The following is a 12,906-nucleotide window of genomic DNA, read 5'->3' as shown; positions in this document are numbered from 1 at the left end:
CAAAGGCTGGAGCAGGAATATGCGGGGTGCGACTGAGGAATCAAGACTTGTTTATTTCGCCTGGCGCACAGGGTGCAGGTTTGGGAAAACAAAGGGAAATAGAGCAGGAGAGAGGTTTGTGATCAGAGCATGGAGAGACCTGTCTATAAGGCTGATGAATCCAAACTCTACAGAGTGGGCAACGAAGCCCCCAAGGTTTCTGAGCAGAGATATGCAGAGGTATAACATGATCAGAACAGTATTTTAAGAAGATCACATGGGCACCCATGAGGAGGATAGAAAAGGACCCAGTTACTCGATTACTATGGGACCACATAATAGGAGACCACATGGGCTTCCTAAGGAGTGCTAGAATCCAACAGCTCCTGTTCACAGAGCTTCTCTCTCCCATGGTCCAGCTCATACAATTTGAATTTAAGAGGTATTCACTTGCCAGGCCCAACTGACAAAATCTGCTAGAGCACTAGAGTAATAGGCCTTCCAGACAAAGTCAAGAAAACAACCAACCCTCCGGACCACAGAAAGAAAAGAGCTGAGGTGGGAGAAGAAGTAGGAGGAGGGTGCACCAAAGTGTCCAGCTTTCACAACTCCATATAAAAACCCAAACCTGGGTCTTCTCTTCACATCTTTAGAGGGGCTGAAGCTAAGGGTAGTGGGGCTGAAAGCAGCTGGCTGATGGCTGAGGATTCAATGAGACAATATTTACCAACTGCCCAGCATGGGTACCTGACGCACAGAGGAGCAAGTAAGTATCAGGGATTTGAACTAGTTCAAACCCCCGCTGAGAATTTGCATTTCTAACAAGTTCCCAAGAAGTTATACATAAGAATCACCTGGGGATCTTGTTAAAATGGAGATTCTGATTCAGTATATCTGGGGGTGGTAATACAAATTCTCAGCAGGGGTTCAAACTGAACCAGTTCCAAGCCCTGGTAAATATAATTATCAGTTCCCTTTCCATCCCGCAAAGTCAGTTCCACCTATAAGTCCCACTCAGGATTTAAGGCCCAGGCCATGTCAAGGACGCCCCCAAGGCCTCTCTAAAGTACTCAGTCCAGAATTACCTACAAGTTCCTGGAAATCACAGCTACCACATATTGAGCACCCACTCTGTAACAGGCACCATACTGGATGACTTACATGCAATCCTACTCAACCTTCATAGTGACCCTACTATGCCCATTTTTCAAAGGAGAAACTGAAGCTCTGAGAGGGGAAATGACTTGACACACTGCTAGGAAGTTGCAAAAGTGAGACAGAACCCAGCACTGCCTGACCCCAGTGCCAATCACCTCCAACAACACTTCATTCCTGTCACCTGTGCTGGCCTCTGATCTGCCACTGACCATATGACCATTGGCCTGGGAGCTGAGGACAGAGATTGCCCGGGACACTATTCCTCTCCCCACTATACAGTCACCAACACATGGTCAAACTCAAGCGACCCTGTAAGACAGGGCAGAACTGCCTCCATAGGGTTTCCAAGGCTGTAAATCTTTACGGAAGCGGACTGCCAGCCACATCTTTCCCCCTCGGAGCGGCTGGTGGTGGGTTTGAACCACCAACCTTCCGGTTGGCAGCCAAGTGCTTAACCGCTGCTGCCCCCAGGCCTCCTTCAGCACATGGTAGGAGATTTTAAATACTGCAAAATAAATGAAAGCAGATAACTTTAAAACAAATTATAAAATTATCATAAATTCCTCCAATGAAAAACTATGATGTTGCTGCTGCCTGAACATGGGTCCCAGCCATACCCTCGGCCCTGATCCTTAGTGGGGACTGAGTATCATACTGGCCACAGACTGAGCTCCAACCTCGGACACGAACCGAGCCCTGACCTGTCACAACCCAAACCCCGACCCTAGGTACAGGCTGAGCTCCTACTGACGACACACGCTGCTCCCTGATCTCACAGACCGAGTCCTGAGGAGAGCCCTAAAGAATTGTCCCCTTTGGCTGTCCCTCCGCAACAGACCTCGAGCCGCTCTAAAAGTCCTGATTGCCCCCCCCAGTCACAAAGAGTCACTCACAAACCCCCCGCCCCACTTTTCTCGGAGGGATACCTTTCCGCCTCTCCTTTACCACAGCTGACTCCCCGGGGGATCTCTCGCGCGCCCCGCCGCTGACAGATAGGTTTGCCTAGAACGCGGAAGAGGCGGTGCTAGACCCGAGGGGAGGACCTGACCAAAGAAGGGCGTGAGGGGGCGGGGCTGCGCCTGCGCCTGCTTCTGCGCCCTAATGCCTGGGGCGAGACGGCCGAGCTAAGTGAACTGCGCAGGCGTGAGATGAAATGGGCGGGGGAATTGCTGGGGTAGGGGTGGTGCTTAGCTCCTTTTAATGCTATCTTCGTGCAGTCCAGGGGCTGGTAGCCAGGGAAATGCTCGGGGGGGAGGCTAGGCAGCGACAGGTGTAAATAATATTCACAGAGCGCTTCTGCATGCTGGAAATATGGGCATGCCTTTTAGATATGGGGAAACGCTGCTAGTCTTTTCTAAAACGGAGGCTAATTCTGTAAAATTTCTTTAAAGGTCCGAGTGCCTATAATTTCCCCATGAGAGATCTTCCTTGAGCCAAAGCATTGCACTTAATAGTTCAAAATAAAAAATTTAAAAGCTCATTTCTTGGAGAGAAACAACTACAGATAAATTAATGCCTCAGCGAGCCCTCGCCCCTCCCCAGGGCTGCAGGTGCGAGGAGAGGATGAGAGTGCTGACTTGGATTTTAATTCAGGCCCTGTCTCAAAATGTCCGTTTCTTCCTTCGTGAAATGGAAGTAAACATCCCTTCCCTGCCTGTTTCAAGATTGCTGTGAGGGTCTGCTGAGAAATTCTCCACCTTGACAAACATTTGTTCCCTTTCCCTTCTGGTCTCCGTCTTCTGTATGTTGAAAGGAAGCCTGGATGATTTGCTAGATTTTCCAGCCTGAGTGAAGGCAGGAGAGGGAGTATTTTTCCGGCACTTCTGTGTTTAGTCCAGTCCTTTATGGAATCTCCCAGTCCAGCCTGAAGACCCCTGTATATCCTGACCTCTCCCACCCATCACCTTCCAGGACCACCACAAGCTTCAAGTCCTCAGAGGCCTTGATGGCCTGTTGCCCTCCCTGTTCTTCCCTGTCTCAGTAGACAGCTGGTCCTAAGTCACTCAGGCCTATATATTCCAATCCAGGTTCATAAAGTTGCTATGTTTCCCACATAGCAACCAAGTTCAGTTAACACTGGATAAGAGGGCTGAGGGTGATTCTCAAAGGAGGGAAAGGTCAAGGAGTGCTCTCCCAAAGCAGGTGGTGCTCCAGCCATGCTTGGGGCTCCCTTCACCATATTCCATTGCCCCCTTGTGCAGGAGGGTAGAGTGGGGTATGAAAATATTGCAGCAGAAAACCTCCATGAGGAGGCTGCAGTGTTCTTTGGGGTCAAGGGTGGTGGGGCATTCTTTACTCAACAGATGGATGCTCTGCCCCAGGGTGGGGAGAACGGAACACTCATTCCTGCTCCAAGGATTTCTACAGATCTTAGCCAACAGGAAAATAATGCCTTCCCCAGCCTGGCTGCCCAACCATGCTGCCCCTCTACCCTCAGTACATTGCCTTTCCCAGGACCCTCTCCTGCCAGGTTTTGACCTGTGGGGGACTCTGCTCTGTATCTCTGAGGCCTCAGCTCTCTCTTTTCTCCCTTTCTTTCTCTCTACCTCTGTCTATTCTTTTCTAAGCATCCCTCTCGGAATCTTTCAAAGCAGTTTTATGAAGCCTTCCTGATGTATTCACAGACATTCCCATGTAAGGTGTAGGCCCTGGACTACACAACTCTGAGATAAATTGATCCTTACTGCCATGGTGTTTCAAAATAACCATGAGTCCAGAGGCTGAACTGTCTAACAGTCTGAGCTGTCCAATGACTGAGGAGGAGTAAGTGACCTGTCATAAGAGGTGTGCAAGCAAAGCCATCTTTTAGAATGCTGGACTGGGGCCTCCTCTGGTGAGCCAGAAGAAAGGGCAGCAAAGTGGAGGGCCTTCAAGATCCTGGAGCAATGAAAGGAGGGTGCTGGGGGTCAGGAGAGGAGCCAGGCAGCTGGCCCAAGACAAACTTGATTCAACGAGCTATTCTACAACAAGCACTCAGAACATAGTTGGAACATACATGGACCATAGTAAGCATTAGCTATTATGTTATTACTGTGACTGATTCACAGACTGGAAGTAATGAAAGAGCTTAGAGATCAGTCAGTCCTTTGCTCCCACACCTGAACGTAACATAGATGAAGTAATTGAGGTCTAGAGGGAGAAGGGGGCTGCCACGGTACCTCAGGGGCTGGGCTGGAATTGGAACCCTGGTCCCTCCCTCACAGGAGAACTCTTGTACCAAACGAGGCTGTCTCCTTTGCAGGTGGAGAGGAGGGCTCCAAGTGGGCCTTTGCTGACTCTTCAGAACCAAGCTATTTCTCAAGTCCTGTCCAGGCAGCTTGTAAATAAGAGGCAGTGGAAAAACAGTAAGACGTGAGCCAAGAAAAGACTCAGTTGCCTCCTGGGGAGTAAGCTCAGGAGTCTTTCCCATATCCTACCACTACCACTTTGAGCTCTAGCCAGCACCCAACAAACAATTTCTTGAAAAGGGATTCCTCTGCTGTGATTAGAACTGGGACTGTATTTCTTTCCTGTCTCTTAACCGATTAGCTCCAATAAACCACCCAGACTAAGGGGGGAGGGCAAGAATAGCTGGTGTCAGGTGACCTGAGCTGAAACAAGGAAAAACTTCCCCAACATTCAGGAAGGCAAGGCCAGACATCCCCACCCCAAGGGTCTTAGCCCAGCCTGGCCCAGAAGTTCCAGAGCCCTGGGTAAACCTCAGCGTCTCCACCCTGTAAAGCTGGGCCAGACACAACCACACCAGCCAGCCCTCCACATGGCCCAGATCTCAGGACAAAGAGTCTTCCCTGCCCCATTCTGGCCTGGCTCCTTCTACAGCCTGCCCAGGCTCCTTCTACAGCCTGCCCAGGAGCCATGTGGCACCCAGACCACAGATCCTCACAGCAGCCGCTTGAGTTTGCCTCCTTTATTTTACCAAAAATAACAACAATAGTCTTCCCTCTGTTTCACAAAAATAGATTTCCCTGCCCCCCTCCCCACAATTGGCTCTGGCCACAGCCTAGAATCCATCTTCCAAGCCACAGTCTAGTCTAGGGAAAGATCTGACCCCCTCACTCCGGAGCCTCTGGCAAAGCTGCTAGGCCAGCAGAGTTCCCTTGGGAACTTCTCAGGAGGCAGAAAAGGCGGCAGTCCCAGGACCAGCTGGCTGGCCTCAGGAGTCCCATCTGTTTCCCTAGAGGGCAGGCAGCTTCTGGGCACATGGTTTTGGAGGTTTGTCTCAGCAGACCTCCCCAGCCTACCTGAGGAGTAGTGGGGCACTCTGGCATTAGGCTAGAAATCCTTGCTCAAAGCAGGAACAGTTGTGTCCTGGAGAAGGTCTATCGAACCCTCTTTCCATGTGCATCTAATGTTCCTATTCAGCAATCGACAGACCCTGGGCTGGGAGTCAGGACCGCTGCTTTCTAGTCCAGTTCCATGAAAGCCTCACTATGGGGCCTTGGACAGTCTCTCCCTGTCTCCTCCTGGCTTCAACAGTTTCCTCCTATGTATATTGAAAAAATGAGCCTGATCTCAAGTCCCTTCTGGCTCTCCATCCTGGCCTCCCGGCATGGAGGCTCTGGTACGGCAAGGCCATGTTCCTGCCTTGGTTTCCCCACCAATGGCTCTGGGCATGGGGGTGACAGTAATGGAGTGCTAAATGAACATCCCAGTCTCTTTGTGGATGGCTGGGATCTAAGATCCACTCGGCTGGAATGTCTCAGGGATGACTGGGAAGAAGGCAGGTACTTGCAGGGTACAGGTTCCCTAGGCCTGGAAGAATCCATTCACCAGCTACAGACTCTTCAATGCCCCAGGATGGGAGAGAAGACTCTGGAGTTTCCCAATCCAAGTTCTGGTGGCAACTTGGGGTGGAAGATTATTTTGTGTTGGGCTTCAGATCCTGGGAGGCAGGTCTGTAGATTCTGGGAGCTATACTGGAGTATATGATTCCCAATTTAAGGACCGAGGGACCTTTGTGGACTCAAGGGATCATCTCCAGCCCCCAGGAGGCTGCTTATAATCCGGCCTTCCTGGAGGCAGAGGGATGAGTAAAATGAAAGCTCATGAACATCTCTGGCTGAGAAAATCACAGCCTGTGTCTGTAGAGGGCCAGGGGTTTAGGTCCTCAGGGCAAGGCTCCACCTTTCCCCAGCTCCCCAGGACTCATGCTCATGGAAGACAGTAGCCTGGAAAGTTCAGACATAGAGATACTTCTACAACCACATTTGTGAACTTATACATGTGGTGAGTTACACCAAGCAGGGATACTGACCTACCATCACTCCTACAGTGGTTTGATGATCCCAGTCTCTTCATTAATTCATTCGTACATTCATTTATCTAACATTTATGGAGGGTGTATTATGTGCCAGGTAGGGTCTAAGGCAGACATACCCAACAGTCAAAATCACACACACACACGCACACAACATTCACTGTCATCTGTGCTCACTCACACAGGCTACTCACCCTCTTGCACCTTTCTTGACATAACCTTAGTCACATTCACATACCCCAAATGGGGTTGGGAACCACTACGGAAGGGTCAAGTATCAGGAAGAAACCCTCTGGCCTACCCTACTCCCAGACTTCACTGCTGGAGGTTTTACTCCTCCTTTCCTTCTCTCTGCCCACCTTGAAGCCTTTCCTCCTTCTCCATTCACAAGGAGTGAGAGGGGCATATGGGCACACTGCTGAGGACCAGAAGTCCAGGGGCTTTGGGCATGTGAAGGGAGTCCCAGCGCCTTCAGGTTACTCTAGCACCAGATTCCTAACGGTTCTCTGCCACACTGTGTTCAGATGGTCCACCTGACGGGCAACAACGTCCAGGCCTGGGCTCAGTGGCAGATCCGCTCTGTCATCTCCCTCTGCAGAGACACAGGGTGGGGTGGGGTCAGTCAGAGCTCAACCTTCCAGGCAGCCCCTTCCCAAACCGCAAGGCTTGGCCGTTCTTCTGCCTGACTCTGCCCTCTCTACCAGCGCCTCCTCAGGAATTCCTCCCCCCCCCCACCCTTAACACACACACAACTCCAGCCTGCAGATCTGGGGTTGTAAAGTAAAACGTGAATAAATTCCCTAGGAAGTAGAGAATCTACTGTTAAAAAAATTGTTTTCTCCTAATTTATCCAAGATCTTTAGGAAACTAGGGAATCTATAGTTAAATACATTGCCTTCACCTAATTTATCCATGTTATTTAATATATGAGCCAGAAACATGTATATTGGACTTCCTTGAAGCAAGCAGGCTTTGCACTTGAAAACATACAGAGGCTTGCCCAGGTGGAAGCGGTGGGGAGGGACAGTAGGGGCTTGGCCTCACCAGCGGCTCCAGTTCCCGCTGGTCCACCAGGCTGAACTCTTGGATGAAGTAGTAGAAGTGCTTGTAGCAGGTGTTGACATGTGCCTCGGCCCCCATGCTGAGGATGCTGTCGAAGTGGTGGATGTAGACATGGACAAAGACGCGGAAGAGGCGGGTCAGGATCTTGGTGCACACCTGCTGGAAGTTCTTAGGGAAGGGAACTCCTGGGGGGTGGGGTGGGGCAGAAGGGGGAAGTTGGCATTCTGGTGATGAAACTGCCCAACCCTGCCCACACACACACAGGCTTTGCCCAGGATGGCCTCTTCCCCTAATTCTCAACACACTTCCCTTTGGGAGACAGAGAGAAGTAGTGGTTTGCTTTCTCCCATACTTTCTTTTTTAACGAAACACACATGATTTTGCCTCTTCCCTGCTAAAATACAAACCGTCTTCCACATTTTCCCATCACCTAAAGCAGGGCTTTGCAACCTTGCAGGAACGGGGGGTCGCTGATAAACCCTTCTTAAACTATGATCAAAGTAATGGCCAATACTCCCTCCAGAAACATGTGCATCTGCAGGTATGCTCACATCACATTCTTGTATATGATGCCAAGAAGAGTTCATTAACATATGGGGTCCATTTAAAAAAAAAAAAAAAGGGTTTTCAAGATTAAGTCCTAACTCTCCTGCATGGTACCTGCTCAAGGCCTTTCATGATCTGACCCTGACCTCCCTCTCCAGCCCCATCCAGAGTTGCTTCTCTTCTCAACATTCACACAGCAGGCCTCAGACCTCCGGTCGTGAGATTATTCATTCTCTGAGAAAAGAGTTGAGATATCCCTCATTCCTTCAAATATTCAATAACACTTATGAAGAGCCTTTCATATGAGCCAGGCCCTGTGCTGGGCCCTCTGCATCTTTGACTCTAATTCTTACAACTATCCTGCTGATGGGTCTAATCATAGCCATTCTAGATATGATGAAACTAAGGCACATAACCACTTGCCCAAGGTCACATAACTATTAATCAGTAAAAACTGGAGACAGGGTTCCAACCCTCTTTGCACCATATTTCAGTCCCTTAGATATGAATGTTTTAAGGACTAAAGTGCACCTGACCCAAGCCATGGTGTTTTCAATAGCCTCAATGCATGCGAAAGCTGGACGATGAGTAAGGAAGACCAAAGAAGAACTGACACCTTTGAATTATCGTGCTGGTGAATAATACTGAATACACCATGAACTGCCAAAAGAACGAACAAATCTGTCTTGGAAGAAGTACAGCCAGGATGCTCCTTAGAGGCAAGGATGGCGAGACTTCGCCTCACATACTTTGGACATGTCATCAGGAGGGACCAGTCCTGGGAGAAGGACATCGTGCTTGGTAAAGTAGAGGGTCAGCGAAAGAGAGGAAGACCCTCAGCGAGATGGACTGACACAGTGGCTGCAACAATGGGCTTAAGCATGACAATGATTGTGAGCACGGCACAGGATCGGGCAGTGTTTTGTTCTGTTGTACATAGGGTTGCTATGAGTTGGAACCAATTCAACGGTACCTAACAACAGATATGTTACAGATCATACAGCTTTCCTGCCCATGGGAAGCCCCAGGACCCATGAAAAAAGTACAATTTCTGCACAGTTCTCATTATCAGGGTGGAAATCTTAGTGGCTATGCCTTCTTCTTTGCTGTGGCAGAGCTATCCCAGGATGAAAGCATGGACATGTGGGGTCTCCCAGGCCCAGGGAGTTAAGGCTAGAAGGGAGTAAAGCTCACTTCAGGCCTATACCTGGCCCACCCTGCTCCACTGCTCTTGGGTGGGGCTGAGCCCTGCCTCCCTGTGAGCCCTGCCAGGACCAGCCCAGTCCCTCAGGCTTGTCCTTCTCATCTTGAACAAGAGACCTGAGCTCTAGCTCTGAATCCACTTTCCCTCTCTCGACCTCAATTGCTTCCCATGTGAAATGAAGGTACCCATTGTTAGGCATGATAGTACAGGAAATGGCAGGCCACTGGCTGGGGAGGAGCTGTGGGCATTGAATTGTGACTCAGTGCCCAGCTTCCCTCAGCATTCAGATTTCTCCCCTCTGGGCTTGCCTACCCTGCCCCACCCATCTCTGATTCTAGCCCCTCCTACAGCCTTACCATGGATCAGCATGAGGCCTGGTAGGGGTGGGGCCCAGGGTACAGGTGGGGCAGCTGTGATGAACACAGTGTCATGCCTGCTCAGCTCCTCCGCTGACACCCCATCCTGCTCTCTGGGGTGGGGAAGCAGAGCCAGGGTGGCATCACTCCCCTCCCCTCCCTTCCTCCCCCGCCCAGGCTGCCTAGCTGAGATAAGAAAAGGCCCGTGACCTGTGCCTGACAAGGAAAAATTCTGCCCTCAGAGCTTCATTGTGACCTGGCCATACCATCCCAGCCCACTCAACTCCTGCGCCTCCTGGGGCTAGGAGTCAGAGGGAACTCTCAGGAGGCTGGAGGTCAGATCAGCCCAAGCAGGGGAATTTGCTACGAACACCCTGGGCCTGGAAGATTCTGAGAATCATAGTGTCTGTGCTGTGGGGATTCTAGCGGGGTCACTCCAGCTTTGGACAAGACGAGCCCCAAACTGGGAGTTAGGCAGTCCTAACTCAAGTTACCTGACCTTGAGCAAGGCACTTAGCTTCTAGGAACCTCAGTTTCTTCTACAAAATCATGCCGCCATCACAGAACTGCCTATCAAACTAAATGCCACATCTGTGAAACGGGCTCGCCAGGTGGCGCTCACCAACGCGCGTGGGAAAGACATCCTCATCGTTGATGAGGCCTTCGATCCAGTCCATGAGCAGCGCCATATAGCGCGGCGCTGACAGCTTGGCCGGTCGTCGGTACTGGCGCTCATCCTGCCAGCGGTACTCGTAGCGGGGCCCGCCTGCCATGACCGGGCAGCTGGTCTCACTACAGCGCTCGGCCATAGTGCCGTAGATGAGGTTGATGCGGTTGAAGAAGTCCACCACGTGCACTGCGATCCAGTCGTGGATGCTCTCACCAGGTGGCAGCCTCACAACACTGCGCAGGTCCAGGCCCGACTTGAGCGATGCCTGCGCCTTCTTGTACAGCTCAAAGCGCTGTGTGCCGGGCTCGAAGCGCTTCCGGGGCCGGAATGTCTTGTCCTTGGAGAATACCTGCTTCAGGCACAGCGCCATGGCCCAACTGGGCCTGGGCGTCCGGGGCACTGACCTGCCGGAGACAAGGGCATGGGGAGCAAAAACCAAAGGGGCTTGGATTTCCCAACATGTCATTTCCCCCTCGCCTGAGTCTTCGGTCAACCTTTGCATCCTATGCCTTCGGTCTTGTTTTGTTTCCTCTCTGCTTTCATGCCATCTCACAAAGGGCTGGCCCTGGATTCCAGACTGGTGCTCATCAGACTTGCTACTGACCCTTAGGGAGGCTGCAGAGGCTCCCTGTAGGACTGCCAGGAGCAGGGGCCTGGACGAGATGACCTCTGGGAGTCCCCATAAGCCAGCTGGTGCAGTTTGGCAGAGCTGGGCTGCATTGTGCTGGGGGCAGGGGGAGTGCCCCCGCCTTCAGCTTCCTCTGGGATATCACGTAGTTCATCCGGCCACCGGGGATTCCCAAGGAGCAAGAGGGACTTTTCTACCAAAAAAGTCTTTTCCTTTTTTTTTTACCCGGAAAGAGGAAAGGGCCCTCACGTGGCCAGCTGGGCAGTCACAGTGACTGCAGGTGCTGGAGCAGAAGGGGAGGGTGGCAGGGCTCTGCCTTCTCTGACAGTGGCTGGAAATCCTCCTCCCCAAACCCACCTCTTCCAGCCCCAAACCTTAACAAACCACTGGCCCCTCCCCCTGCACCCAACACTAAGTAGTCACTAGAGCACCTACTATGTGCCACGCACTGGAGTTCAGACAAATTTGCTTTGCCTCTTAGAATTGAATGATCCCAGACTCAGAACAGACTTTGGGAGCAGTGGTCAGAGCCCCAGGCTTGGAATCAGGAGTCCTGGGTTCTAGTCCCAGCTCCATCACTGACTTGCTGGGTGACATGGATTTGGCCTGTAGCAGGCATGGATTTCGCCCATGCAACCTCTTGGGTCACTCGAATAGAAGCCATGTTTCTGGGACTCTCAGGGTAGTTGCCTCATCTCCCCTGTGAGCTCTTGGGAAATGCAGAACCCAGGTACTGGCTGAGACTGGAATTTAGCCACAAACTGAGCACACTGACCCTGACCCCATATTGAGCACTTAGGTTCTGGGTATATATAGTTCTGAGCTCTGGTCCCAGGCTGAACTCTGACCTGGCCCTGACCCTGTTCAGTTTGAGCCCTGACCCTGACCCTAGAGTGAGGCTTGAATATTGCCACAGACAAAGTCTGACCTTGACCTGAGAGTGAATGGCTGACACTGGAGCATCTTTCTTCCTCACATCTTTGGTAATGTTGGGAAAGGACTGAAGAAGGGAGAACGAGCACAAAGCAATACAGGTATTCCCCAATTTTTGAAAGTTCATTTTATGCCACTTCGCTTTTATGAAAGACCTACATTAGTACCTGTTTCCGCTAACCAAAAGAAATCTGAAGGTTTTTCACTTTTATGAAAAAAGGTGAAGAGGAAAATAGCATTTGTTTTGCAGCAGTCATTAAAGAGGCTGCATGCACCCCAAGCAGCGAGATTGGCATCGCCAAGCTCCTTCCCTGGGAACTACACTCAGCATTCCTACTTCTACTACATGTTAGTGTTATTTCAGGTTTTATGTGTTAGTTAATATGATTTGGTAGGTTAGTTTTTGGGTCTGGGAAAGCTCAAAGTTTTTTTGCATATGAATTATGTAATGGTAATTGCTTCTTTGCTTTATGCCATTTCAGCTTACAGAAGGCTTCATAGGAATGCTCTACTTTCGGATAGTGGGGTAAACCTGTAATTGGGGCTAACCAAAGGCACAGCACATAATGGAGAGGATCACTTTAGGCACCAGTGAAGCTGACAGAGGAGATGTTTGGAACAAGGTACTTCCTCATACACACAAGAGGCAGGCCAGGATTGGGACAATCAAGCAAAATGATGGTCATCTGGGGAGTCTCCCAGCAGGATCTTGTCCCCTTGATAAAAGACACAGATGCCAAAGGTCATCTTATCCATACCCCTGCTCCTCAACTTCTCACCCAAAGAAGTCCCCAGGGTGGGACCTGAGTTTCCTGACCAAAGACGAGATTTCCACACTTCACTTGCAGCCTCCATTCTAAACTCTGCCTGTGGCAAGTGCTTCCAAAATCACTCCCATTGCAGTTGGGTAGGATTCCTGGGCTCCCCACCTTTGTACGTTTCCCTTTACTGACAATTGCAAACAGATCCTCGCTCTGGCACTTAATACCTTACCCTACCTTTCCTGCCCCATTTCCCACCTCCCTGCACTAACCACCCTGGTATTCTTTCAGATACCTGAACACGTCGCACACTCTCCTGTCTCTGTATGTTTTCCTCCTCTGACCCCTTGGC

The 12,906-nt window shown here is 50.8% G+C and overlaps 1 protein-coding gene across 2 annotated transcripts; it reads right to left on the bottom strand.

The window, feature by feature from the left end:
- Positions 1-3,340: 3,340 nt before the first annotated feature.
- MOB3C (MOB kinase activator 3C) lies at positions 3,341-11,123 on the bottom strand. 2 transcript variants are annotated; one of them, XM_023727108.1, is made up of 3 exons: positions 10,185-11,123; positions 7,439-7,641; positions 3,341-4,014 (listed from the first exon to the last, which is right to left on the bottom strand). In XM_023727108.1, exons 1-3 carry the CDS (start codon positions 10,732-10,734, stop codon positions 3,943-3,945), a joined length of 825 nt encoding a protein of 274 aa, XP_023582876.1. In that variant the 5' UTR covers positions 10,735-11,123; the 3' UTR covers positions 3,341-3,942. The 2 variants fall into 2 exon arrangements, with proteins under 2 accessions (XP_023582876.1, XP_004371837.2); XM_004371780.2 differs by lacking the exon at positions 3,341-4,014 and adding an exon at positions 6,869-6,986.
- Between the last annotated feature and the right edge of the window lie 1,783 nt (positions 11,124-12,906).

The sequence above is a fragment of the Trichechus manatus genome, unplaced genomic scaffold (genome assembly GCF_000243295.1).
Source record: "Trichechus manatus latirostris isolate Lorelei unplaced genomic scaffold, TriManLat1.0 scaffold00015, whole genome shotgun sequence".
Classification (NCBI taxonomy): domain Eukaryota; kingdom Metazoa; phylum Chordata; class Mammalia; order Sirenia; family Trichechidae; genus Trichechus; species Trichechus manatus.
The sequence above is the reverse complement of the archived record's forward strand: the minus strand, read 5'-3'. Positions and strand labels throughout refer to the sequence as shown.